General features: G+C 39.0%; 1 protein-coding gene across 1 annotated transcript in view; it reads right to left on the reverse strand.

Annotated features, from left to right (window-relative positions):
- Positions 1–316: 316 nt before the first annotated feature.
- Positions 317–27,943, reverse strand: part of TSPAN8 (tetraspanin 8) — a 44,425-nt gene continuing 16,798 nt past the window's right edge. The window contains exons 3-8 of the mRNA XM_055394418.2: positions 19,057–19,194; positions 14,191–14,265; positions 13,984–14,091; positions 7,303–7,437; positions 3,892–3,975; positions 317–665 (exon numbers count right to left, since the gene is read on the reverse strand). Of these exons, the coding sequence (XP_055250393.1) occupies positions 612–665; positions 3,892–3,975; positions 7,303–7,437; positions 13,984–14,091; positions 14,191–14,265; positions 19,057–19,194 (594 nt within the window). The 3' untranslated portion in view covers positions 317–611. The remainder of the gene's footprint in view (positions 666–3,891; positions 3,976–7,302; positions 7,438–13,983; positions 14,092–14,190; positions 14,266–19,056; positions 19,195–27,943) is intronic.

Here is a 27,943-nt window from a genome sequence, read left to right on the forward strand (position 1 = left end):
TACTATTCCACTGGGTGGCTCCAGATGAATGTTTTAAGCTGTGTTCAGTGCCACCTCGGAGAAGGCAATGGCAAGCCACTCCAGTACTCTTGCCTGGAAAGTCCCATGGATGGAGGAGCCTGGTAGGCTGCAGTCCGTGGGGTCGCTAAGGGTCGGACACGACTGAGCAACTTCACTTTCACTTTTCACTTTCACACATTGGAGAAGGAAATGGCAACCCACTCCAGTGTTCTTGCCTGGAGAATCCCAGGGACGGGGAGCCTGGTGGGCTTCCGTCTATGGGGTCACACAGAGTCGGACACGACTGAAGTGACTTAGCAGCAGCAGTAGCAGTAGCAGCAGTGCCACCTGAACACAATAATCAGACAGGATTGCACCAAAGAAAAGAATATTACTTTTATTTGGGGGAAAAATGCACAGTCATATAATTTCCTTGTGTCTCTGAAATTTTAAATGTGTTCAATATGAAAGGAAGATCTCTGTGATGCAGCTAAATGACACATTTTAATAGGAAAGCTGCTCTTAACATGGCACTCATATATTTAAAGTAACAACTCTAAAGTAAAATTTTAAAGGGGTTTGACCAATGATGACTTGACAAATCCACAGTTTCATTTCTTCCTCATCTGGCAGTACAGGACAATAGAAAATATCAGACCAAGTACCTAGAAAATAGAATGACAGGAGGAACGTGGAATTTAAGGGAAACACTAGAGATATTATAAATAAAAATAACTTTATTTATGAAAAAATTCTGGCTACTGACAATTCTAATATTATTCATCTAAGTCGCCTGTCTTATTGGGAGTCTAACACTGAGACGCTTCTGAGTATTTTTAGTCTTAATCGGGGTTTTCAGCTGGTAGTCTGCCTCTGTCTGGCCCTATTTGATCATACAGTAGCACTGCCACTGGAGCAACCCAACCTTCTGAAACACACACACCCTTCTGCAGGTCATGGACCTGGAACTCTGGGGAACTCAGGCCTCTGGGGCTAAAGACACCGACTGCTTCTATCATCTGGTTTAGATCATCCACGTAAAAATCAAGGAGTCTAGAATTTCTCTTGCCATATTTTTAGGCATCTCCAAGAAGAACAGGGGGAAAAGTAACTTTTTTTTTCTTAAAAAGCATCTAAATCTAAGGGGAATAGCAACATCCAGGAATTTCTTTTGAAGTGAGAATGCACAGCTGAAAATCTGGGGCATAATTTCCATCTCATTAAGTGGCTCCCCCAAGAATAAGGGACCTCAAAACAGTGCCTAATTGGCTCTGAAGTTGGTGAGTGGCACGCTGTGGCTTTGATGCAGAAATGACAGAAAGGACCTGTGTGTACTGCGGATGGAAAGTTTTGGCTCCACCAGCCTCCTCCGAGGAGAGGAAGAGAGAGGGTGAGACACCACTTATGCTGAGTCATCTCCAGTGCTCCCACTGTACTAAGACTTCCTGCTCACTATTCCTCTCCTGGAAATGCCTTCCAAATGAGAACTTCTGCCCAATATTTTTTTCCTACAAAATATATATATATATATATATATATATATATATATATCTCAACACCAGTTCTCTGCGAGAGATATATATATATCTCAACACCAGTTCTGCCCAATATTTTTTTCCTACAAAATATATATATATATATATATATATATATATATATATATATATATATCTCAACACCAGTTCTCTGCGAGGATAACAACTTCCATTCAGAACGTTCTAAAAGTCATTCTTTCAGCATGACTTGAGAAAACATTGCAATTCAGTCTTTTGCTTTGCTCCCAAACCGTAAGTCTGGGAGACCAATACCAGGAAAGAAGAAAGAAAATGCCCAAAACAGTGGATGAGGCTGCCATCGCTGTTTGCTGTTGCAAACCTGAAATAGAAGCCCACCATGTATCAGCAAACTAGACAGTTGCTATCACACTTTCCTGCACTTCATTGCCTCTGAAAAGGAAACGTATCATTGTTCACAAAAATAGGCAATAATTAGGAGATTCATCCTACAGTAATGTACGCTGAGACTCAGGATAATCTTGCTAAGTAATGTGCACAAGCTCCCATATTCTGAAGCCATCTAAAAACTAAAATTACTTTTTGCTCTTTTTTAACTGCTCTATTCCTGGAACCTCCTGTTAGTATAACTTTTAGCCTACAAGCGGTGATTACCAGTGTCAATGGATTTTTTTCTTTTATTTTTTCTTTTCTTAAAGTGAAGAGAAAAAAAAACTGATGATTTTTTGTGCTTGTAAGTTGCTATAGTCAAGTAAGGAGAGATAGCATAGTTTGGCTGTTTAACTCAATAATGAGAATTCCAATGTCTATAGATGAAAATAAATCATTTTGGGAATTTCCCTGGTGATCCAGTGGCTAAGACTCGGGGCTCCCAATGTAGGAGGCCCAGGTTCAACCCCTGCTCAGGAAACTAGATCCTACATGCAGCAACTAAGACCTGGTAAAGTCAAAGAAATTAATTTTAAAAAGATACGAAGAAGAGAAACAAAGGAACTTTTAAAATGGGCAGAATAGAGAGAAATAGACTTATTGCCCAGCATCATTTGATTTTGGTCATATACTGGATGTAAAGAAAGACAGCTACATCTACCAACCAAGAATGCTTCATATCTGGACCTATTCATTTGGGCTAGAAGGAAGTCTGGAGGAGGGTACGGCAACTTACTCCAGTATCTTGCCTGGAGAATCCCATGGACAGAGGAGCCTGATGGGATATAGTCCATAGAGTCACAGAGAGTCTTACACAACTAAAGTGACTTAGCACGCACAAGGAGGTCAGGCTTAACAGCCCAATTTGCTGCTCATAGTTCCAACCCTCTCTCTTATGCTTTGGCTGGGAAAGTCCACCAGTAACCTAAATGACAATCTAGGATAATAAATTGCTTCAATCTCTGCTAAAATTCCTCTCAGACAGTGATGTGGCACAAGAGAGGTAAAAGCTACCAGAAAACCCAAGGAGAACACTGGGCAGTGTTTGTGAGAGTGAAGCAGAAGTTACTTCACTGAGCAAAGCAGCCTACAGAGGTGTTAACTAGGGCGACACCTTACACCATTAGGATTCTTGCCAAGGCCCTGAAGTGGGTTATGAGTGTATTTGACTCACTTGATATCTAAATTAGCAAGATCTAATTATTGATTCCAAAACACTTCCCTGAAACAGTTTTATTTCATCTTTTTGCAAAGAATTTCAGGTCACATTAAAAAAAAAAAAAATCCCTTCAGTTTCTGCAAAAGTCCTGCCAGGAGGGCCCATCAAGATAAAAACCTATACAGAATTCTTTTTTTCAAAGTCAATAATCAAATTGATGAGAGCAAATGCAGACATCTCAAGCAAAGCTTCCTCAAAAACTTCTCCAAGTGAGTCCATAGTCCTTACAGTGAGAAAATAAAAGTCAACTGTCTAATTTTTAGAATTTGTTAGATTTCTCTATAACAGAATAGCAGGAAAATAGCTCTCCACACTTCTGAGCTCAGTTATTTTCTGTTTCAAAATCAGGAAGAGAGATAAAAAATTGTAAAGTTTGTATTTTCATCTTGTTTGGTGCTGTTTCTTCAAATGAAGAAACCTTAACTCTGTGATAGTTTTCATTGGGAAAAGAATAGCTGGAACTAAAAACTGTGTGGAAACTAACTCCATTTTCTCCCCCAGGAGAGAAATCATTCAGAAATAATAGCTTCAGCCCTGCTGAATTCCTAAGATATAATCCCCTCCCCAGACCCAAGGACGATAGATGCAGCTGCTGGGCCTTAGGCACTTGGTACCCACTGCTTTTCTGGAGCACCTGGTTTGTATTTGGCTCTTCATACATTTGTTAGAAAAATTAATGAACAAACAAGGAAATAAACAAAGAATGAATAATTCAAGATAATACTGTACCTCAATAGCCGCCAGTCCAAATGCTAGTGCAATAACTATGAAAAGATGTTTTGAAAACATGTGGCTAAACAAGGCAAAGCATGACTGTTAAAAAAAATATATAAAAAATTACTTTTCACCAAATTTTGACCTTGTTTTAATATGTACAGATTTTTATTCATTGGGTTGACTTTTTATGTGACTATCAAGGAATATACTCAACAAAAAGGAATTGGATTATTCCTATTACTCCAGCTCCTACCCCGTGCCCCTAAAAGGTTGTAACTGTTGTGGTTTGTTCATACATTAGGAAGCATTTGAGGAACAAATTTTTTCTTCAACTTCCTCATTGCTGAATCTAGGACTATTTAGCTATAAATATGCATTTTATCTTAACTTCTGATTGTTCATTTTAGAGCTATTATCACCTTGACTGTGTATCTTTTAGGTTTGTAACCTGCAGTAGAAGAGTTCCCTAGTTGAGGTTTCAGCTAATTATAGTGTAGATTTTCATTTTTAAAACAAGTTCTTCTTCAAAAATCCCTTAATATGTCTCAGGGTTATTTTTACCTTAAAATGGAAAAAAAAAATCATTATATCTACTGTTACATTCTTACCTTAGACAAAAAACTGAATTTAGAAAATTGTCTCTCTGACACATTTTTAAACATTTATTCAAAGCAGCATGAAATATCAAGCTCAAATTATTTTAGTATACTTTGAAGTTAGGTTGATTCCTCTAGCTCCACTCTTCTTTCTCAAGATTGCATTGGCTACTCAGGGTCTTTTGTATTTCCATACAAATTGTGAACTTTATGTTCTAGATCTGTGAAAAATACCACTGGTAGTTTGATAGGGATTGCATTGTAAGGCAATTATCCTACAATTAAAAATAAATTCTTTAAAAAATATGTTAGGCCAGACCTAAAACTTTCAGCAATTATGTGGATAATTTTTAAAATGGTAAAGTAATATACAAAATAATAGTGGTATTGTCTGTATTGCCAGAAAATATATTATTCCTATGATATTCTTATAAGTGCAAAGAGTTAACAAAGTATTGCTGTTTGTTAAATAAAAGTTCTCCATGTGGTTGAGCAAAACAGTTTTTTCCCCTGCATTCCTGAATGTAAAAGTTTCTCCATTCTCATCTGATTCAAAATGGTAAACTTTAGCAGAAATTATTATATCATTCAAGATAAGCTATGAGATTAATGATAGCTACTGAGTCACATTCATTATATTTTAGGTGTTTTCTCCCTCCTTCCCCTCTAGATAATCAGGTTATCTTGGCAAAAGGGAAGGGGAAAAATGTGAATTATGGACATTCCAGATTTCTTATTTTTCCAGACTTCTTTCAAGTGACACAAGGCAGACAAAAGTATTTTATGACTTTATGATCTTCCTTTTGGGAAACTGGTGCAACCATAAGCCTATCTTTAGCTGAATTATGTGTGAATTTGGAGGGAATATCTAGTATTTTTCAGGATAATACTAGGGCTTTTCAAAATCTGTTCTCAGGAAAGATATCTTTGAGTTGAATCTTTAACAGGACACAGACAGCAATCTGTAATTTAATTTACTAATTCCTTCATTAACCTAAGAGGAAACTGTGTTTGTTAACATCATATTTATTCCCTCTTTTCCTTGTGGAGATTGTGTCACTGAAATTATGTAGAGAGAAGGAGAACAGAGAGGAGTATAAAAATTAATAATAAAACATTTTAGTCAGATCACTTTGGTAGCTCTATAATCTGATGGATAATTTCTCCCCCAATATGTCACTTTAAATACTTGGAACAGCAATTTCTCTTCAGTCAGTCACCTTAATTTTGATAAAATTATTGGGTTGGCCAAAAAGTTTATTTGGGTTTTTTCATTACATTTTGCAGATGGTACAGAAAAACTTGAATGAACATTTTGGCCAACCCATTAGTAAAAGGGCTGTGATAGTCAACAGGTGAGATGTCTCCCCTAAGATACTTTTTATTTCCTAATATATAATTAACCTCAGTAGCCAGTACTCAACCAATGCTAGATTGAAAATAAATCTTTAGGTATTATAGAAATTAACCCATTGAAATATAATATCTTTCATGTATCTCTTTCCCAACTAGACTATAATCTCCTAGAGGGTCCAAAAGCATGTCTAATTCTAGCAAAGGTCTATCTGACACATGATGGTGGTGGTTTAGTCACTAAGTCATGTCCGACTCTTGTGACCCCACAGACCATAGCCTGCCAGGCTCCTCTGTCCATGGGATTTTCCAGGCAAGAATACTGGAGTGGGTTGTCATTCCCCTCTCCAGGGAATCTTCCCAACCCAGGAATTGAACCCATGTCTCCTGTACTGCAGGCAGATTCTTTACCAACTGAGCTATGAGGGAAGCCTATCTGACACATAGTAGGCACCAAAGAATAATAACAAATACGTGAAACATTAAATATCAACTGTCATTTTTGTACATATCCATCCAAAGTTTCTTCCAGGAAGAAGGAATAAATTATATAAAACCCTATGGAAAGGGGTAGATATCATGTCCTCCAGGAAGCTGTATCTTGAACCCCAAAGACTGAGTTAGATGGGATTAGATATCTTGTGCCTGTCCCTATCCAAGAAATACCAATAGTTCATTGGATTAAAGTTGCCTAATTATTTTTCTCTCTTCCCTATGAGAGCATTCACTTCATGAGTGCAGACACTGAAGCATATTCAGGAATGGATATCCAGCAGTTGATAAAAGACCAGCACATAGGAAGTGGTCAATAAATATTTGATGAATTAAGCAATAATAAGGAATATGACATCCACGTATTAACACCTGCAAGTCACATAAATATGTCGTCTATAATACATGAAAGACAAACCCAAGTTTTCATTGACTTTAAAGGTATGAAGCAACTTTTCAACTGGACCAATAATTAGACAAATTGGTAGGAACACTTAACATTTAGATCTGAAATCTCTAAAGCCCAAGTTATTTTTCTACATTCAATACAACTACTTGAGAAAGGCAAACTTTGATTAGAAAAAGAAAGCTTTACTTTGAAAATTAAAGTATACATTTATAAAGCATATGTTAAAATAGAAAAAAAATAGTGGAGAAAAAATGATTAAAGTCACCAAAGAAAGGACAAAATAAATTTTATCTGTTAGTTTGTACTTTGCCTCCCCTTGCAGCAGAATGATTCTTTGATCTAGTAAAGCTGAGTTTAAATGATGCCAAACTCATAGAAGAAATAAAATACTTTTATTCTTTTATATCTGCTTTTATCTTTAAAAAGGATTTATTTTTTATTTCCTAGGGAAATTCCTGGGACTTTTATGTCAAGATTCCCATTGTAATTGCTGCAATTTAAAATTTTGTATAGACTTTCATTGTAAATAAAATAACAGAACCACTTACTGTGCCAAATTTGATTTCTTCTCACCTGTTTGTAAATAGTTTTTCCACTATACTTTGTACAAGAAGAATCTGATTCACTTGGACATTCACATGTCTTGTAATAGTGTTGAAAATTACTTCCCCAATCAGAAGCTCCATTGACCAAACCACAACATTTTAACTGTTTGATGAAAAGTAGATGTGAAAAACAGTCACTCGAGAGGATACAAACACTGTCAATACACTGAATCACACTCTTTTGAAATCACTATAAAGATGCCTCTTATACCAGAATATTATGTGAGCAACCTCACCTACCTCCCTGAATGTAGAAACAAGAATGAAAGAATATTCCACTTTGGACTTCATATCAATGGAGGAAAAATAAAGTTTCAGGTGCAAAAGTCTGAAGAATTTGGAAAAAATATTAAGCATTCACCTTCTACTTTTTAATGAAAAAAGAGAGGCAGAATCAGATTTATGTTTCTTATATCTTAGGAAATAAGCTTCTAGAGGGCTCATGAGAAAGTCAAAGTTTCTTTAAAGTACTTTTACTTTAAAAATATGAGAGGTTTATAAGGTGAAATCTCTATCTCATAACCTTTGATCACTTTTGGAGGAAAGGGGGAGAAGAGTGAGAGGCATCTCAAAACCCAAAGAAGATGCTCAGTTGGCCTTCCATGAGATTGAATTTTATATAGACATTTGTAAAAGAGCAAAGAGGGGGAAATGAAGAATGAAACTCTTAGAATAATGTCAGGAATAGAATAATAAGGCTTAAAATAAACCAAACATTTGGTTGTTGTTCAGTCAGTCAGTCATGTTCAACTCTTTGCGACGCCATGGGCAGCAGCACGCCAGGCTTCCCTATCCTTCACCAACTCCTGGAGCTTGCCCAAACTCATGTCCATTTAGTCAGTTATGCCATCCAACCATCTCATCCTCTATCGTCCCCTTCTCCTGCCTTCAATCTTTCCAAGCATCAGCGTCTTTTCCAATGAGTTAGCCACCTTCATATCAGGTGGCTAAAGTATCGGAGCTTCAGCTTCAGCATCAGTCTTTCAAATGAATATTCAGGGTTGATTTCCTTTTGGACTGACTGGTTTGATCTCCTTGCAGTCCAAGGGACTCTCAAGAGTCTTCTCCAACACCACAGTTCAAAAGCATCAATTCTTCTGCACTCAGCTTTCTTCACAGTCCAACTCTCACATCCATACATGACCACGGGAAAAACCCTAGCCTTGACTAGACAGACCTTTGTTGTCAAAGTAATGTCTCTGCTTTTTAATATGCTGTCTGGGTTGGTCATAACTTTTCTTCCAGGGAGTAAGCATCTTTTAATTTCATGGCTGCAGTCACTATCTGCAGTGATTTTGGAGCCCCCCAAAAATAAAGTCTCTCACTGTTTCCATTGGTTCCCCATATATTTACCATGAAATGATGGGACCAGATGCCATCTTCGTTTTTTGAATGTTCTGGTTTAAAACAACTTTTTCACTCTCCTCTTTCACTTTCATCAAGAGGCTCTTCAGTTCCTCTTCGCTTCCTGCCACAAGGGTGGTATCATCTACGTATCTGAGGTTATTGATACTTTTTCTGGCAATCTTGATTCCAGCTTATGCTTCATCCAGCCCAGCATTTCTCATGATGTACTCTGACTGGAAGTTAAATAAGCAGGGTGACAATATACAGCCTTGATGTACTCCTTTCCCAATTTTGAAACAGTCTGTTGTTCCATGTCCAGTTCTAACTGTTGCTTCTTGACCATACAGGCTTCTCCAGAGACAGGTAAGGTGGTTTGGAACTCCCAGCTCTTGAAGAATTTTCCACAATTTGTTGTGATCCACATAGTCAAAGGCTTTAGCATAGTCAATGACAAAGAATAAGATATTTTTCTGGATTATCTTACTTTTTCTATGATCCAACAGATGTTGGCAATTTGATCTCTGGATCCTCTTCCTTTTCTAAATTCAGCTTCAACATCTGGAAGTTCTTGGTTTATGTACTGTTGAAGCCTAGCTTAGAGAATTTTGAGCATTACTTTGCTAGCATGTGAATGAATATAATTGCATGGTAGTTTGAGCATTCTTTGGCATTGCCTTTCTTTGGGATTGAAATGAAAACTGACCTTTTCCAGTCCTGTGGTCACTGCTGAGTTTTCCAAATTTGCTGGTATATTGAGTGCAACACTTTACCAGCATCATCTTTTAGGATCTGAAATGGCTCAGCTGGAATTCCATCACCTCCACTAGCTTTGTTTGTAGTGATGCTTCCTAAGGCAACTAAACATGGGCAAACACTAAGGGAAGTTGTGGTCATGTTTAGGAAAGGAAAACAAGAAAGCAATAAGCCCAATGACTCAGAATAATGGGTCATAGTATTATTAGATGAAAGTCAGAGGCAATTCTCTCTCATTTTGTCATATTTGCTCTAATTAGAGACAAAACTTTTCATGCAGAAAAGAAGAAAAAATTGCTTAAGGAAACAGAACCAAGACTGGGTGGTGTTCTAAGGCTCAGATGCATTGCCATACAAGGATATCAAAAAGACTTTCACTTACTGAGTGACCATGTTACTCATGTTCCTTAAACCTCTCTACGTCACAATTTCTTCATCTGTAAAATACAGATAATGATAGTTTTTAATGATAGTTTCATTCATTCATAGATTTATTGTAAAGATAAAATAAGAATATCCATGTGAAGATATGACGTATTTAGCCCAATGCCTGAGCTAGAAAGTACTCAACATATGTTGTCATCATTGTTGATTGTGTTTTGTGGTGGCTGTTGTTATTGCTTCCTTTACACTCTCACATGAACAGGATCTGTTCAACACTAATATGAATACTTTAGATAACATTATGGAAAATACCTTTTCGACTCTATAGTTGATATAGAGATGGGAATGATGATTAATACACTTGAATACAAACTGGAGTTCCAAAGATATTTCACAAAATGGCCTTCAGCAGGTCCAACTGTGACAGATATAAAGCCTTGTGATTTGGCTCAAAGATTCACTTGCACAAATATATGACTCATTAGATATTCACATGACAAAGAGTTGGAGATTTCAGATGGTTTCAAGGTCAATCAATATTGGCAAAGAGAGTAATCTTGAAACAACTTCTTTTCTTGCTTCCACAATAGACACAATCAATTGCTCACTCTTTCTGATTAAATAAACTTGAATGATATTAACTGATACAGACACAGCAGATCAAAAGAATATAAATCCCACTAGATACACTCACAGATCAATCCATTTTTGGAATACAGTATCCCTTAGGACAGCATAGAGATACACAGGAGACAGAGCAGGAGGTAGAAAGGCTAAACTTGGTTTGGAATCTAGTCACCCGATCAGGTGTGGGAGCAGCTGGGGAAGAAGTTGGTTGGGATGTATTGAAAGTGTGATAGCCTTGGATGAACAAGGCACTTCTCAGTGAAGGATACAAATAGTCATTTCCAAGAATCCAAGATGGGCACGTTCTACTAGTATATTATCAGAGAATTTGTGTGGGAATTCCCTGAAAACCAAAAAGAAAGTCAGTTAGTAACTACAAATTATCTCTGTGTGATGGGACCCCAGATCACCTAGCCAGAGTTTTCTTTTTCCAAAGCATTACTAAAAAACAGAAAAGAAAGTCCTGGTGGATACATATTGTAAAACAAACAAAAACCAGAATAGACAATTCTGTAAAGGAGAACCATAGTCCTGTGAACCTAAGCAACTTCAGGCACAGAATTCATGCACGGAAGTAAGTCAGAATTGTGCCCCACACAGGGAGCTCAACTCAGTGCTCTGTGATGAGCTAGAGGGCTGGGGTGAGGGGTGTGAGGGTGGCAAAGAGGGGGGGTATGCATACAGATAGCTGACCCACTTCATTGTACAGCAGAAAGTAATACAGCATTGTGAAGCAATCATTTGTTGTTGTTATTGTTCGGTCATTAGGTCGTGTCCAACTCTTTGCAAGTCCATGGACTGCAGCACCCCAGGCTTCAATGTTCTTCACTATCTCCCAAACATGAGTTTGCCTAATACCTGACAGTAAGTGTATTGTCTTCAGAAGAAAAGTATAAATGTACATATGTTTTAAAAAGAATTTTGCTACAACAAACAGAACATTTAGAATCCCATGGATGACACTAAGGCCTTGGATACCAGAGACAACATGCACCAAGCATGACTCAGGACCCACCAGAGACCCAGTGGTTACCTGTAGTATATTTCATCCTAGATTAACAGGGAAAATCAAGGATGCTTGGCACCTCCCAGCGGAGAAGATGAGTTGTGTAAATTCTTCCTGCTTTTAAACCTGGATTAATGTGGACTCTAAAGTGGGAATGATCAGGAGGAGAGAGGATCAAGGAATGCAGCTCTGGCTGAGCTAGGAGAAGCACAACACACAGGAAGTTAAACAGGGACTAACGCATATCAGGTTTCAGCTCCTGGAAATGATCCTTTAAGCAGAATTTTCACAAGCTGGAGTCTATCCAAATAGGAACTGGGCTCTGGGGGAAATGTCATCTGACAAACAGTTCAAGAAACCAGGGATGTTAGGATGTTTTGACTTGAAAATCAAAGCTCTTAGAAGTCATACAAGAAGCCAGTTTCAAAGAAAAAGTTGCAATATGTAGAAGTAGATTTTCTTTTTCCTCTGAAACTCCATAAGGAAGAACTAAAACTAAATTATATAAATTCTAGGGGAGAAAGATTTTGTTTCAAATTAAGAAAGGACACATTAATCATCAGACTTAGATGCAAAGGGAACAGGATGGGATGGGATGGGCAAAATGGGCAAACTGTCAGTTCTTCCATATTTAATTAGAAGGTAGATGAACATAAACATAAAATACTTCAGTTAATGATGTGTATGCTAAGTCACTTCAGTCATGTGCGACTCTTAGCATCCCTATGGACTGTAGCCCAACAGGCTCCTCTGACCATGGGATTCTCCAGGCAAGAAAACTAGGGTGGGTTGCAATTCCCTTCTCCAGGGGATCTTCCCGACCCGGGGATGAAACTCACATCTCACATCTACCTGCATTGATAAGCGGGTTCTTCACCACTAATACCACCTGGGAAGCCCCAGTTAATGACAAGTCAGGTTAAACATCCTGTAAAGTCCTGCTCTACTCTGAGATTCTGAGGATTTCTATGACATATGTGGAATAAATGCTACATGTCATTAATATGATGGAAATTCTGAGTAAATAAACTATAGAGGGGAGGAGTTTCACAGAGCGATAGTTCAGTCAAGTCTCTAAGTACAGGTAGAATTTGTAAAGAAAGAACAGACTTTTGTACTCAGTGGGAGAAGGAGAGGGTGGGATGACTTGAGAGAATAGCATTGAAACATATATATTAACATATGTAAAACAGATAGCCAGTGGGAGTTTGATGTATGACACAAGGCAGTCGAAGCCAGTGCTCTGTGACAGCCTGGGGGGATAGAGGGAAGAGGGAGGTTCCGAAGGGAGAGGACACATGTATGCCTATGGCCAATTCATACTGATGCATGGCAAAAACCATCACAATATTGTAATTATCCTCCAATTAAACTTTTTTTAAAAAAGAAAGCAAGTCAAAAAAAAGAAAAGTAGTAAGTACATTCCAAGAATGAAGAATGATGCAAAGGCAGGAAGGCAGAATTATTTAAGACATCCTGAGTAGACACTGGGTGGACCAGAGTGTTTTCTTCATGGAGTAGTCTTTAGTAAAGTTAAAATATGAGGTAGGAGCCAGATAGTGGAATACCTTCAACCTCTGTCCACATCTTGACTTTACCCTGAAGACAGTGAAGTAGCCAAAGTAAATATATACATACATACATACCTAGGGGGAGGGGGGCTAGTGTACTGATTAAAAAGAATTAGTGAGTCAGATAGATCTGCATTCAAATTCCAACCCCATCACTTGTTAGCTGTCATGCCTCTCTAAGTTGTAATCCCTTTATCTGTCTATTAAAGAAAATTCTGCTGCTGCTACTGCCAAGTCACTTCAGTCGTGTCCAACTCTGTGTGACCCCATAGACAGCAGCCCACCAGACTCCCCCATCCCTGGGATTCTCCAGGCAAGAACACTGGAGTGGGTTAACATTTCCTTCTCCAATGCGTGAAAGTGAAGATGCTCAGTCGTGTCTGACTCTAAGCATCCCCATGGACTGCAGCCTACCAGGTTTCTCCCTTCATGGGACTGTCCAGGCAAGAGTACTGGAGTGGGTTGCCATTGCCTTCTCCGGATAAAGATAATGCGGGTAATGATATTATCCATCTCATAGACGTGTTGTCAGAATTAAGTGAGTTGTTGAATGTAAATCTGATACACACTAACTAGCAGTAAACAATAGCTATAATTATTTTTAAAAGAGAAGTGGGGCATGGAGGCAGAGAAAGAGAGAAGGGAAATTCCAAGCATTCAAAACACACTATCCTTCTAAATGGTAAGTATTAAAGCAATTATTGATTTGGCTCAATTGAGACTTAATCTATCATAAACATATCCTCTTAATATCTGTCCTAAACTGCCTCAGAACTTCATAAGAAGCTGGAGAAAAAATTGGAAATAGTTCTAGATTCTTCTTATTGCATAGTGACAGAATAATTGGTCAAAATATGCAAAAGGGAGACATTTTTCCAACCCTTAAGGAACACACCTGTCAAAAATTTAGTAAAAGGAGAACTATGTCCAACTCTCCAAATAACCTACAAGTTCTAATTACCTTTTCTTGAAGTTCAGAAAAGGCATTCTGGAATACTCTTTCATTTTCATTTGTTGAACTCAAAAAACGTGTGTTAATCAGGAGAGTCTTATTCAGAGCTTGTTCAGTCTGAAAATTGAAAAGTGCTGTTAAATGATTCATGCCAGGAGGTAGCATATCAATTTTTCAGACTTTTCCAAAACTGTCAGGTATAACATGTGTACACACCTTAAATTTGCTAGTAGTTGCTAGGATGCCTGCCGCCACCTGCAGGAGTAGGATCATAAGCAGTCCTATGAAAAACTAAAAAAAAAGAGAAGGAAAATATATTCAATATTATTCCCAGTATATTCCATAACCACCTTGGGACATTTTGGACATGGTGCTTCTTTCTGCAGTAGGGATCCTAATTACAGTAGGAGTATTAACCATGCTCTTCATTTATTCCACTCTCTGCCTCAAGAATCAAAGTTAGAGCCATTACTGCTCAGAAACATTTGCTCCAGAGACTGACTAAGGAAAATTATTAAAACTGAAATTGAATTATAGGATTGTAGGCATCAGTACAATGTAGAATGGAGGGAAGTTCAAAAACTCAAATGAAGTTGTTTGAATATTATTTTTTTCTTCATCAAATACAAACTTCAAGACACATTTAGAAATGACTTCAAAACAATGTCTCTACCACTTTGAGTATCACCTGAAGTCTTTTTACAAATGTAGTCTTGAAACCTGCCTCAGATACACTGAATTCTAATTTCAGAGGCTTCCACAAATTAGTTTTCATAAAAACAAGCTCCTCAACTAATTAAAGTCCCCAAATTGCAAATGAGGCCTTATTAATTAAAATCAACCACCAGGGATGATATTCAGTTCAGTTCAGTTCAGTTGCTCAGTCGAGTCCAACTCTCCGCGACCCCATGAATCACAGCACGCCAGGCCTCCCTGTCCATCACCAACTCCCGGAGTTCACTCAAACTCATGTCCACAGAGTCGGTGATGCCATCCAGCCATCTCATTCTCCGTCGTCCCCTTCTCCTCCCGCCCCCAACCTTTCCCAGCATCAGAGTCTTTTCCAGTGAGTCAACTCGTCGCATGAGGTGGCCAAAGTATTGCAGTTTCAGCTTTAGCATCAGTCCCTCCAATGAACATCCAGGATTGATCTCCTTTAGAATGGACTGGTTGCATCTCCTTGCAGTATAAGGGACTCTCAAGAGTCTTCTCCAGCACCACAGTTCAAAAGCATCGATTCTTCGGCGATCAGCTTTCTTCACAGTCCAACTCTCACATCCATACATTAGAGTTCCATTAAAGCTCTTTCATTGAAAAAGCAAGAGAGTTCCAGAAAAACATCTACTTGTGCTTTATTGACTATGCCAAAGCCTTTGACTGTGTGGATTACAATAAACTGTGGAAAATTCTTCAAGAGATGGGAATACCAGACCACCTGACCTGCCTCCTGAGAAATCCATATGCAGGTCAGGAAGCAACAGTTAGAACTGGACATGGAACAACAGACTGGTTTCAAATCGGGAAAGGAGTACATCAAGGCTGTATATTATCACCCTGCTTATTTAACTTCTATGCAGAGTACATCATAAGAAATGCCAGGCTGGAAGAAGCACAAGCTGGAATCAAGATTGCCAGGAGAAATATCAATAACTTTAGATACGCAGATGATACCACCCTTATGGCAGAAAGTGAAGAAGAACTAAAGAGCGTCTTGATGAAAGTGAAAGAAGAGTGAAAAAGCTGGCTTATAACTCAACATTCAGAAAACTAAGATCATGGCATCCGGTCCTATTACTTGATGGCAAACAGATGGGGAAACAATGGAAACAGTGAGAGACTGTATTTTGGGGGGGGCTCCAAAATCATTGCAGATAGAGACTGCAGCCATGAAATTAAGAGACACTTGCTCCTTGGAAGAAAACCTATGACCAACTTAGACAGGATATTAAAAAGCAGAGACATTACTTTGCCAACAAAGGTCCATCTAGTAAAAGCTATGGTTTTTCTAATAGTCATGCACAGATGTGATAGTTGGACCATAAAGAAAGCTGAGCACTGAAGAATTGATGCTTTTGAACTGTGGTGTTGGAGAAGACTCTTGAGAGTCCCTAGGACTGCAAGGAGATCCAACCAGTCGATCTTAAAGGAAATCAGTCTTGAATGTTCATTGGAAGGATTGATGTTGAAGCTGAAACTCCAGTACTTTGGCCACCTGATGCAAAGAGCTGACTCATTTGAAAAGACCCTGATGCTGGGAAAGAATTGAGGGCAGGAGGAGAAGGGGATGACAGAGGATGAAATGGTTGGATGATATCACCGACTCAATAGACATGAGTTTGAGCAAGCTCCAGGACTTGGTGATGGACAGGGAAGCCTGGTGTGCTGCAGTCCATGGGGACAAAGAGTCTGATATGACTGAGCAACTGAGCTGAACTCAACTGAAAGCTCTTTTACCTTGTCTAATAATAAATCATCAGTTAAAAAATATTTGTTCAGGGACTGACACAATGCTTCTTTTATTAGAGAAGAGACAAGTTCAGATGAGCTCTGATAAACTCTTATGTCAGATTTCTATCTAATAAATACTTGAATTAAAAATTTTTTTTGTATATCCACTGATTATTTTCTACTGTGTATGTGTTCAGAGTGAATTATCTGTCGGTTATCTCAACCCAAATTATCCTTGAAGATTTCTAACGGACAAATCTGATTATCTCATGTCCTTACAATTTTCTTAGCATGGACTGTGATTTGATGCTTGTCCACACTCAGACCCACTTTTCATCATTTACTGAAAATAGTCCTTACACACTCTAGCCATACCCAAGATTTTTCAGTTCCCCAAAGATGCTAGCATTGTACTGCCAGGCTCTCTCCCTGGAAAGCTCATCACATCCTTACCCATACAAACTCCTCATCCACTTCTGCTTCCAGCTTGAAAGTCCCCTCCTTTATCATTGCTCTTTTCTTCTTGGACCACCTTTGTTGTAGCTAATTGTTTACTTGTTAGTCTTCCTTAATGGGTTCCATGAAGTGATGGGACCAGATGCCAAGATCTTGGTTTTCTGAATGTTGAACTTTAAGCCAACTTTTTCACTCTCCTCTTTCACTTTCATCAAGAGGCTCTTTAGCTCTTCTTCACTTTCTGCCATAAGGGTGGTGTCATCTGAGGTTATTGATATTTCTCCCGGCAATCTTGATTCCAGCTTGTGCTTCCTCCAGCCGAGTGTTTCTCATGAAGTACTCTGCATAGAAGTTAAATAAGCAGGGTGATAATATACAGCCTTGAAGTACTCCTTTTCCTATTTGGAAGCAGTCTGTTATTCCATGTCCAGTTCTAATTCTTGCTTCCTGATTTGCATACAGATTTCTCAAGAGGCAGGTCAGGTGGTCTGGTATTCCCATCTCTTGAAGAATTTTCCACAGTTTGTTGTGATCCACACAGTCAAAGGTTTTGGCATAGTCAATAAAGCAGAAATAGATGGAACTCTCTTGCTTTTTCAATGATCCAACGGATGTTGGCAATTTGATCTCTGGTTCCTCTGCCTTTTCTAAAACCAACTTGAACATCTGGAAGTTCACAGTTCATGTATTGCTGAAGCCTGACTTGGAGAACTTTGGGCATTACTTTGCTAGCATGTGAGATGAGTGCAATTGTGCAGTAGTTTGAAAATTCTTTGGCATTGCCTTTCCTCGGGATTGGAATGAAAACTGACCTTTTCCAGTCCTGTGGCCATTGCTGAGTTTTCCAAATTTGCTGGCACATTGAGTGTAGCACTTTCATAGCATCATCTTTTAGGATTTGAAATAGCTCAGCTGGAATTCCATCACCTCCACTAGCTTTGTTCATAGTGATGCTTTCTAACACCCACTTGACTTCGCATTCCAGGATGTCTGGTTCTTGGTGAGTGATAACACGACTGTGATTATCTGGGTCATGAAGATCTTTTTTGTACAGTTCTTCTGTGTATTTTTCCCATCTCTTCTTAATATCTTCTGCTTCCATTAGGTCCATACCATTTCTGTCCTTTATTGAGCCCATCATTGCACGAAATATTCCCTTGGTAGCTCTAACTTTCTTGAAGAGATCTCTAGTCTTTCCTGTTAAATTGTTTTCTTTCTATCTTTGCACTGGTCGCTGAGGATGGCTTTCTTATCTCTCCTTGCTATTCTTTGGAACTCTGCATTCAGATGCTTATATCTTTCCTTTTCTCCTTTGCTTTTCACTTGTCTTCTTTTCACAGCTATTGGTAAGGCCTCCTCAGACAGCCACTTTGCTTTTCAGCATTTCTTTTTCTTGGGGATGGTCTTGATCCCTATCTCCTGTACAATGTCACTAACTTCTGTCCATAGTTCATCAGGCACTCTATGAGATATAGTCCCTTAAACTATTTCTCACTTCCACTGTATAATCATAAAGAATTTGATTTGGGTCATACCTGAATGGTCTAGTGGTTTTCTCTACTGTCTTCAATTTAAGTCTGAATTTGGCAATAAGGTGTTCATGATCTGAGCCGCAGTCAGCTTTCAGTCTTGTTGTTGCTGAATGTATAGAGCTTCTTCATCTTTGGCTACAAAGAATATAATCAATCTTATTTCAATGTTGGCCATCTGGTGATGTCCATGTGTAGAGCCTTCTCTTGTGGTTGAAAGAAGGTGTTTGCTATAACCAGTGTGTTCTCTTGGCAAAACTCTGTTCACCTTTGCCCTGCTTCATTCTGTACTCCAAGCCAAATTTGCCTGTTGCTCCAGGTGTTTCTTGACTTCCTACTTTTGCATTCCAGCTCCCTATAATGAAAAGGATGTCTTTTTTGGGTGTTCGTTCTAAAAGGTCTCGTAGGTCTTCATAGAACTTTTCAACTTCAGCTTCTTCAGTGTTACTGGCTGGGGCACAGACTTGGATTACTTCTCTCATGGTACCCTCTAATTTGAGATAACTATATTAGCTTCCACAACCAAACCCTCTAAATAAATTGAGAGAGTTACATCAATCTTCACAAGTCCTTCTGACAGATAATGGGGATGGGAAATAATCCTCCAAAGTCTGAAGGCTGAGTATTGGGATGTATTGGGAAAACTCACCAAAATCATCATGAACTGGTTTTCTTTCATGGCACCACAGCATCCCAGGAAACTCAGAATCATGATGACAGCACCCACAAAAATTAACATATTCACAGCAATAAAGGGTCTAAGGTTAGCATCCCCAGGAGTGAGAATCTGAAAATGAAAAAGAGTTTAATGACAGAAAATTCCTTTTCTTGATGTTTGTTATTCAACAAATATCCACTGGGGACCTACTATGTGCCAAACCCTGTTCTAAGACACCGAGATGCCATAGTAATGTAAACAAGCAAAAATTCCTGCATTTTAAGGAGCTTACTGAGGTGTTACTTGTCCAGTGTTTCCAATTTTATGCCTTTTGAAGATTTATATTGGATGTTGGATAGAAGAAATGCAATAGGCTTTTCAAAGAAAAATTTTTTAAAGTTTAGAAGGATCAGTAGTTTTATCCATGATGTGATCTTTGATCTGCATATTTTGTGTTTTATAATCCCATGGATGGAGGAGCCTGGTAGGCTGCAGTCCGTGGGGTCGCTAAGGGTCGGACACAACTGAGTGACTTCACTTTCACTTTTCACTTTCACACATCGGAGAAGGAAATGGCAACCCACTTCAGTGTTCTTGCCTAGAGAATCCCAGGGATGGGGGAGCCTGGTGGGCTTCTGTCTATGGGGTCACACAGAGTCGGATACGACTGAAGTGACTTAGCAGCAGCAGCAGCAGCAGCATAAATATGTTTTTATGGTAGTTTAGTTAAATTATAAAGCCTAAGTTCCTCAAACTACTGATAGACTCAAGAGTATGAGTAAATCTCTAAAACATTATATTGAGCTAAACCATATTCAAAAGAGTGACTGCTGTATAATCCATTTATATGGCAATCAAGAGTAGATAAATCTATGCAAAAATAAACAAATGTGATCTCATCAAACTTACAAGCTTATGCATAGCAAAGGAAACCATAAACAAAACAAAAAGACAACCTACAAAATGGGAGAAAACATTTGCAAACAGTGCGACCTACAAGGGATTAATTTACAAAAGATACAAATAGCTTATGCTTTCAACAGCAACAAAAACAAAAACAAGCCAATCAAAAAATGGGCAGAAGAGCTAAACAGACCTTTCTACAAGGACATAAAGATGGCTAGCACACATGTGAAAAGGGGCTCAATATAGCTAACTATTAAAAATGCAAATCAAAACCACAATGAGACATCATCTCGTATCAGTTAGAATGGCCATCATGAAGTCTACAAAAACATGAGGGAGAGGGTGTGAAGAAAAGGGATCCCTCCTACATGGTTGGTGGGATGTGAGCTGATGCAGTCACTATGGGAAGCAGTATAGAGGTTCCTCAAAAGCTAAAAATAGAGTTGCCATATTACCCAGCAATCCTAGTCCTAGGCATATATCTGGATAAAACTATAATTCAAAAAAATATGCATCCTATGTTCAAAGCAACACTATTCACAATAGCCAAGACATGGGAACAGCCTAAATGTCCATCAATGGATGAATGGATAAAGAAGATATGCTGTATATGCTATTTAAAATAGTTAGGACATAGAAGCAACCTAGATGTCCATCGACAGATGAATGGATAAAGAAGTTGTGGTGTATATACAAAATGGAATATTCAGTTCACTTCAGTTCAGTTACTTAGTCGTGTCCGACTCCTTGCGACCCCATGAACCACAGCATGCCAGGCCTCCCTGTCCATCACCAACTCCCGGAGTTCACTCAAACTCATGTCCATCGAGTCAGTGATGCCATCCAGCCATCTCATTCTAAGTCGTCCCCGTCTCCTCCCACCCCCAATCCTTCCTAGCATCAGACTCTTTTCCAGTGAGTCAACTTGTCGCATGAGGTGGCCAAAGTATTGCAGTTTCAGCTTTAGCATCAGTCCTTCCAATGAACACCCAGGATTGATCACCTTTAGAATGGACTGGTTGGATTTCCTTGCAGTCCAAGAGACTCTCAAGAGTCTTCTCCAGCACCACACTTCAAAAGCATCAATTCTTCGGTGATCAGCTTTCTTCACAGTCCAACTTTCACATTCATACATGACCACGAGAAAAACGATAGCCTTGACTAGACAGACCTTGGTTGGCAAAGTAATGTCTCTGCTTTTTAATATGCTATCTAGGCTGGTCATAACTTCCTTCCAAGGAGTAAGTGTCTTTTAATTTCATGGCTGCAATCAGCATCTGCAGTGACTTTGGAGCCCAAAAAAATAAAGTCTGACACTGTTTCCACTGTTTCCCCATCTATTTCCCATGAAGTGATGGGACCAGATGCCATGACCTTCGTTTTCTGAATGTTGAGCTTCAAGCCAACCTTTTCACTCTCCTCTTTCACTTTCATCAAGACACTTTTGAGTTCCTCTTCACTTTCTGCCATAAGGGTGGTGTCATCTGCATATCTGAGGTTATTGATATTTTCTCCCGGCAATCTTGATTCCAGCTTGTGCTTCTTCCAGCCCAGCGTTCCTCATGATGTACTCTGCATATAAGTTAAATAAGCAGGGTGACAATATACAACCTTGTCGGATTCATTTTCCTATTTGGAACCAGTCTGTTGTTCCATGTCCAGTTCTAACTGTTGCTTCCTGACCTGCATACAGATTTCTCAAGAGGCAGGTCAGGTGGTCTGGTATTCCCATCTCTTTCAGAATGTTCCACAGTTTATTGTGATCCACACAGTCAAAGGCTTTGGCATAGTCAATGAAGCAGAAATAGATGTTTTTCTGGAACTCTATTGCTTTCTCCATGATCCAGCGGATGTTGGCAATTTGATCTCTGGTGCCTCTGTCTTTTCTAAAACCTGCTTGAACATCTGGGAGTTCATGGTTCACATATTGCTGAAGCCTAGCTTGGAGAATTTTGAGCATGACTTTACTAGCGTGTGAGATGAGTGCAATTGTGTGGTTTGAGCATTCTTTGGCATTCCCTTTCTTTGGGATTGGGATGAAGACTGACCTTTTCCAGTCCTGTGGCCACTGCTGAGTTTTCCAAATTTGCTGGCATATTGAGTGCAGCACTTTCACAGCATCATCTTTCAGGATTTGAAATAGCTCAATTGGAATTCCATCACCTCCACTAGCTTTGTTCGTCGTGATACTCTCTAAGGCCCACTTGACTTCACATTCCAAGATGTCTGGTTCCAGGTGAGTGATCACGCCATCGTGATTATCTTCGTCGTGAAGATCTTTTTTGTACAGTTCTTCTGTGTATTCTTGCCACCTCTTCTTAATATCTTCTGCTTCTGTTAGGTCCATACCACTTCTGTCCTTTATCGAGCCCATATTTGCATGAAATGTTCCCTTGATATCTCTAATTTTCTTGAAAAGATCTCTTGTTTTTCCTACTCTGTTGTTTTCCTCTATTTCTTTGCATTGATCGCTGAGGAAGGCTTTCTTATCTCTCCTTGCTATTCTTTGGAACTCTGCATTCAGATGCTTATATCTTTCCTTTCCTCCTTTCCTTTTCGCTTCTCTTCTTTTCACAGCTATTTGTAAGGCCTCCTCAGACAGCCATTTTGCTTGTTTGCATTTCTTTTCCATGGGGATGGTCTTGGTCCCTGTCTCCTGTACAATGTCACGAACCTCTGTCCAGAGTTCATCAGCCACTCTATCTATCAGATCTAGACCCTTAAATCTATTTCTTACTTCCACTGTATAATCATAAGGGATTTGATTTAGGTCATATCTGAATGGTCTAATGGTTTTCCCTACTTCTTCAATTTCAGTCTGAATTTGGCAATAAGGAGTTCATGATCTGAGCCACAGTCAGCTCCTGGTCTGGTTTTTGCTAACTGTGTAGAGCTTCTCCATCTTTGGCTGCAAAGAATATAATCAATCTGATTTCGATGTTGACCATCTGGTGATGTCCATGTGTAGAGTCTTCTCTTGTGTTGTTGGAAGAGGGTGTTTGCTATGACCAGTGCGTTCTCTTGGCAAAACTCTATTAGCCTTTGCCCTGCTTCATTCCGTGCTCCAAGGCCAAATTTGCCTGTTATTCCAGGTGTTTCTTGACTTCCTACTTTTGCATTCCAGTCCCCTATAATGAAAAGGACATCTGTTTTGGGTGTTAGTTCTAAAAGGTCTTGTAGGTCTTCATAGAACTGTTCAACTTCGGCTTCTTCAGCATTACTGGTTGGGGCATAAACTTGGATTACTGTAATATTGAATGGTTTGCCTTGGAAACGAACAGAAATCATTCTGTTGTTTTTAAGATTGCATCCAAGTACTGCATTTCGGACTCTTTTGTTGACCATGATGGCTACTCCATTTCTTCTAAGGATTCCTGCCCAAAGTAGTAGATATAATGGTCATCTGAGTTAAATTCACCCATTCCAGTCCATTTTAGTTCACTGATTCCTAGAATGTCGACGTTCACTCTTGCCATCTCCTGTTTGACCACTTCCAATTTGCCTTGATTCATGGACCTAACATTCCAGGTTCCTATGCAATATTGCTCTTTAAAAAGGAATGCATTTGAGTCAGTTCTAATGAGATGGATGGACCTAGAGCTTATTATACAAAGTGAAGTAAGTCAGAAACAGAAAGACAAATATCATTATTAATGCCTATAGAGAAAGTCTAGAAAGATGGTACTGATGGTCCTATCTGCAGGGCAGCAAAGGAGATGCAGACATAATGGACAGACTTTTGGTCACAGTGGAGGGGGGAGAAGGTGGGATGACTGGAGAGAGTAGTAGTGAAACATATACATTACCATATGTAAAATGTAGAGTCAGTGGGAATTTGCTGTATGATTCAGGAAACCCAAAGCCAGTGCTTTGTGATAATCTAGAAGGGTGGGATGGAGAGGGAGGTGGGGGGAAGGTTTAAGAGAGAGGGAACATATGTATACCTATGGCTGATTCATGTTGATGTATGGCAGAAATCATCACAATATTGTAAAGTAATTATTCTCCAATTAAAAATAAAATAAAAAATTTTTTAAAATATGATATGCTCTGTGTGTGTGTGTATATATATATATACACACATTCATATATATATATATATATATATACACACATTCATACAATTCTACACACACACATACTCATGATATGGAATACTACTCAGCCATTAAAAAGAATAAATTAATGCCATTTGCAGTAACATCGAAGAACCCAGAGATTATCATAGTAAGTGAAGTCAGAAAGAGAAAGATAAATACCATATCATATAACTTATATACAGAATCTAAAATATGACACAAATGAACTTTTATGAAACAGAGTCACAGACATAGAGAACAGACTTGTGGTTGCCAAGGGGGAGGTGGGGTGGGAGGGGATGGAGTGGGAATTTGAGGTTAACAGATGAAAACTATTATATACAGAATGAATAAACAACAAGGTCCTACTATATAGCACAGGGAATTATATTCAATATTCTGTGATAAACCATAATGGAAAAGACCATTTTAAAAGAATGTGTATATATGTACAGTATATTGAATCACTTTTCTGTACAGCAGAAATTAACATAACATTGTAAATCAACTATATTTTGATTTTTAAAAAAATATCCAGATGGGAAATTAAAAAAAGAGTAGGTAAATCTAAGCTATAATGATAGAAATCAGAGCAGTGATGGACTTTGAGCAGAGTATCAAGTAAAGAGGGAACAGACTGCAAAGGGATATGAGGAAACTTTCATGAGTTAATAAAAATTCTTTTCATTTTGATTGTAATAGTGATTACAGAGGTCTATACACTTGCCAAAACAAACCAACCATATTTTAAACTAAGAAAATAAGTCTAGTTCCTGATATTCCATATCAAGTCTATCTTGTTTCCAGGAAGTATAGTCTATAGAGTCTTCCAGAAACTGTTTATTTTGCCTGACTATTTAGAAATGGGATATTGAGGAAAACATCTTAGGTCTCTTTATGATGGGCTGGACTACCAATCCTGCATAATTTGGTTCTTCTCTTCCCGCATCCTTAACCTTCATCACTATCATAACACCTAGCCTCAATCTATCTCTTGCTCTACAGATATGACCAGAAGCAAATCACAATGAAACAATGAAACCTTGTGCCTGTGTGATATATGAGTGCTGTGCACAGCCCATTCATCTTTTAGGAGCTTTATCTACTGGGTTATTTCTAGGCAGACCATTAGTTCTTACACTAGCTAAGAGGCTGCCTTCTGGGATCTGTGGCACAGCATGCAGATATGTGCCTTTAACAAGAAATACCAAAAAACAAACGAACACTACTACTCATGATCTTTACATTTTTAAAGACTTTTAAAATCAGTTCAGAGCTTAGACAAAGACTTTGTTTGACAATCAGAAGGAAGGAATGTGCCTAAGATGTAAGAGCACTAAAAACAAAATCTATATTCTAGTCAGAGTCTTTATAAATTAGTTTCTAACCAAGAAAGCCAACTAACTTTACTGGGCTCCAGTTTCCCACTTATGAAAGGAATTAGGTCAGCCTCTGTGAATACCCAAGGCTTCCTTTGTCTTTAAGAGTTGATGCTTACAGATAATGTTTCAGCTTGCAAATTTAGAAAGCTTGGTTATGTCCTAAAGATTTTTTTGCCTCTTTTTCAGGCTTTTCTGGTTTCTTTTCTTTTTTTGTTTAATTGGTTTGCTTGTTAAGATTAGAGCTAAGAAATCAGTTTTGTTAGTAACCAGGCATGGCATCTGAGTGAAGACAGATAACAACCCAAAAAAAGCAGCATCAGGAAACCTGGCCTACCCACTCACCATCAAAGGTTGCTTCATGACATTGAAGCCACTCAGGAAAACCCTAAGGTATCCAAGACAGTTGAAGCTTCACCAGCTGAGTTATCGGTACTTTGGTCAGACAACCCAGATGTAGAAACAGTACGTGAAACAGCTACCAGTGAGACGTGAAGAGCGTGTCGCTGCTGTTCTTTAGTCTCTCAGTTGTGTCTGACTCTTTGTGACTCCACAGAATGTAACCTGCCAGGCTCCTCTGTCCATGTGATTTTCCGGGCAAGAATACTGGAGTGGGTTGCCATTTCCTTCTCCAGGGGATCTTCCCAGCCCAGAGATGGAACTCACATCTCTTGAGTCTCCTGCATTGGCAGGCGGGTTCTTTACCACTGAGCCACCTGGGAGGCCCCTGGATAGTGTGGCCAGCACTTATTTGGCAGGTAATGAAGCACTTCCGTGAGATTGATCTGGGCACAAGTGACGCACTACCAATGTGGCCAGAAAGCAATGTGCTGGCCACCTGATTGATGATCACTGTTTCAAGACCAGTCCAACAAGTGGCTATTCTTATTTAGAAACAAAATGAAAATTTGAGTTCAGGTATTTGTTTCAGGGGAGAGATGTGGGTCAGTCATGTCTGACTCTTTGTGACCCCATGGACTGTAGCCCCCCAGGCTCCTCTGTCCATGGGATTCTCCAGGCAAGAACACTGGAGTGGGTTGCCATTTCCTTCTCCAGGAGATCTTCCTGACCCAGGGATTGAAGCCGCATCTCCTGCATTGATTGGCAGGCAGATTCTTACCACTGTGCCACCTGGAGAGCCCTCAGGGGAGGGACAGCAGAGTTTTAAAAAGCTGTCTTGGAAGAACACTGTCTCTGTGTGTCTTCGGAGGAGGGGGGAATTTTTATAGGAAAGGACGTGACAGAACCTTGAAGAAGAAGGCTCAGGGTCTTCTTTGGATTATAAGGGATCTCCTAGGATGGCTGCACGTACACTTTGCCTCATGCAGGGCTGAGTCCATCCTGAGGGAGAACAAGGCATCTCTAGGGGACACTTTAGCACCCATGGCTTTGCTAAAACATGTAAAAAAGACATCCTGGCATCCTTCTTTTCTGTGTTTGCTCTCAGGTCACCCCTTCTAAAACATCTCCTGTTTTTTCACTAGTAAAATTTGGCTTTCTGCACAGTCTTGATTCTTTGTCCCTGACTTTGAATAAATATAAGTCAATTTCTGGTCTGTCAAGCTGGTTAAAATTGTTCTGGAAGATACTGCCTTTTGTTTAGGGATAGAGACAGAGCACAAGAGTCAAAATATAACTCGAGATGATGTCCAATCTACTAACTCATTCTTACCCCCAGATTGGGAATAACACTCTCTTGAGGACAGCTCTTTAATACATTCAATGTGTGTGACTGCTGAGACTAAACACCAAGTTTGTTTACTGGAAGCACCGGGGGGAAATACAGCATTCCCATATCTGCCAGAAACACAATAAAATTTTAAAATAAAATACAGATTGCACACACATCTTTAAAAAGGCCAAAGCACTAAATCAATGGCTGTTCATCTCTATGCTTATGTATGAGTTCCCAATTCAGACATCAGTTTCTCAATGACTCTATATATTTTTGAATACTGTTCTTGGCTCAAATTTCAGAATCCAAGGACATCAAGAAGTGACAGTTATATTATCCGTACAAAACAACAAAGTCCGGATGGAACAGAATGTTACCAACACTGTCACACCTGTCTCCGAGTCGGTGTCCTCACCACGGTGAGGCTCAGAATGAAGACACGCCTAATCACCACTGTGGTTTTCTGGGCTCTCTAATGGTAGAAAGCAAATTTTAAAGGAAAAGAAAGAAAGAGGGAAGGAGGAAGGAAAACGAGGGAAAGAAAGAAGGAAAAACAGGAGAGAAATGGTGAGAGAGAGAGAAGGTGAGGAAAAAAATTTTAAAAAGGCCTAGAAAACCCACCCATTTTAGGAAAGGAATCAGAAGAGATGTCAACTTGCTTTCTCTTTCAACTAGGTTATTATGTCTAATAGCATATAATTGCACCATGGTCAAATAAGTTTTAACAGATAATGCATTACCTGAATTTTTCTTTTAAGAATATCTTAATACTTATTAGATAGGAACCAATATTTCTCTTAAAAAGGAAACTTTACTTGGGCAAACACTTTGAAATGGCC

Source organism: Moschus berezovskii, chromosome 6 (assembly GCF_049115385.1).
Source record: "Moschus berezovskii isolate FMDL1 chromosome 6, NW_MosBer_1.0, whole genome shotgun sequence".
NCBI lineage: Eukaryota > Metazoa > Chordata > Mammalia > Artiodactyla > Moschidae > Moschus > Moschus berezovskii.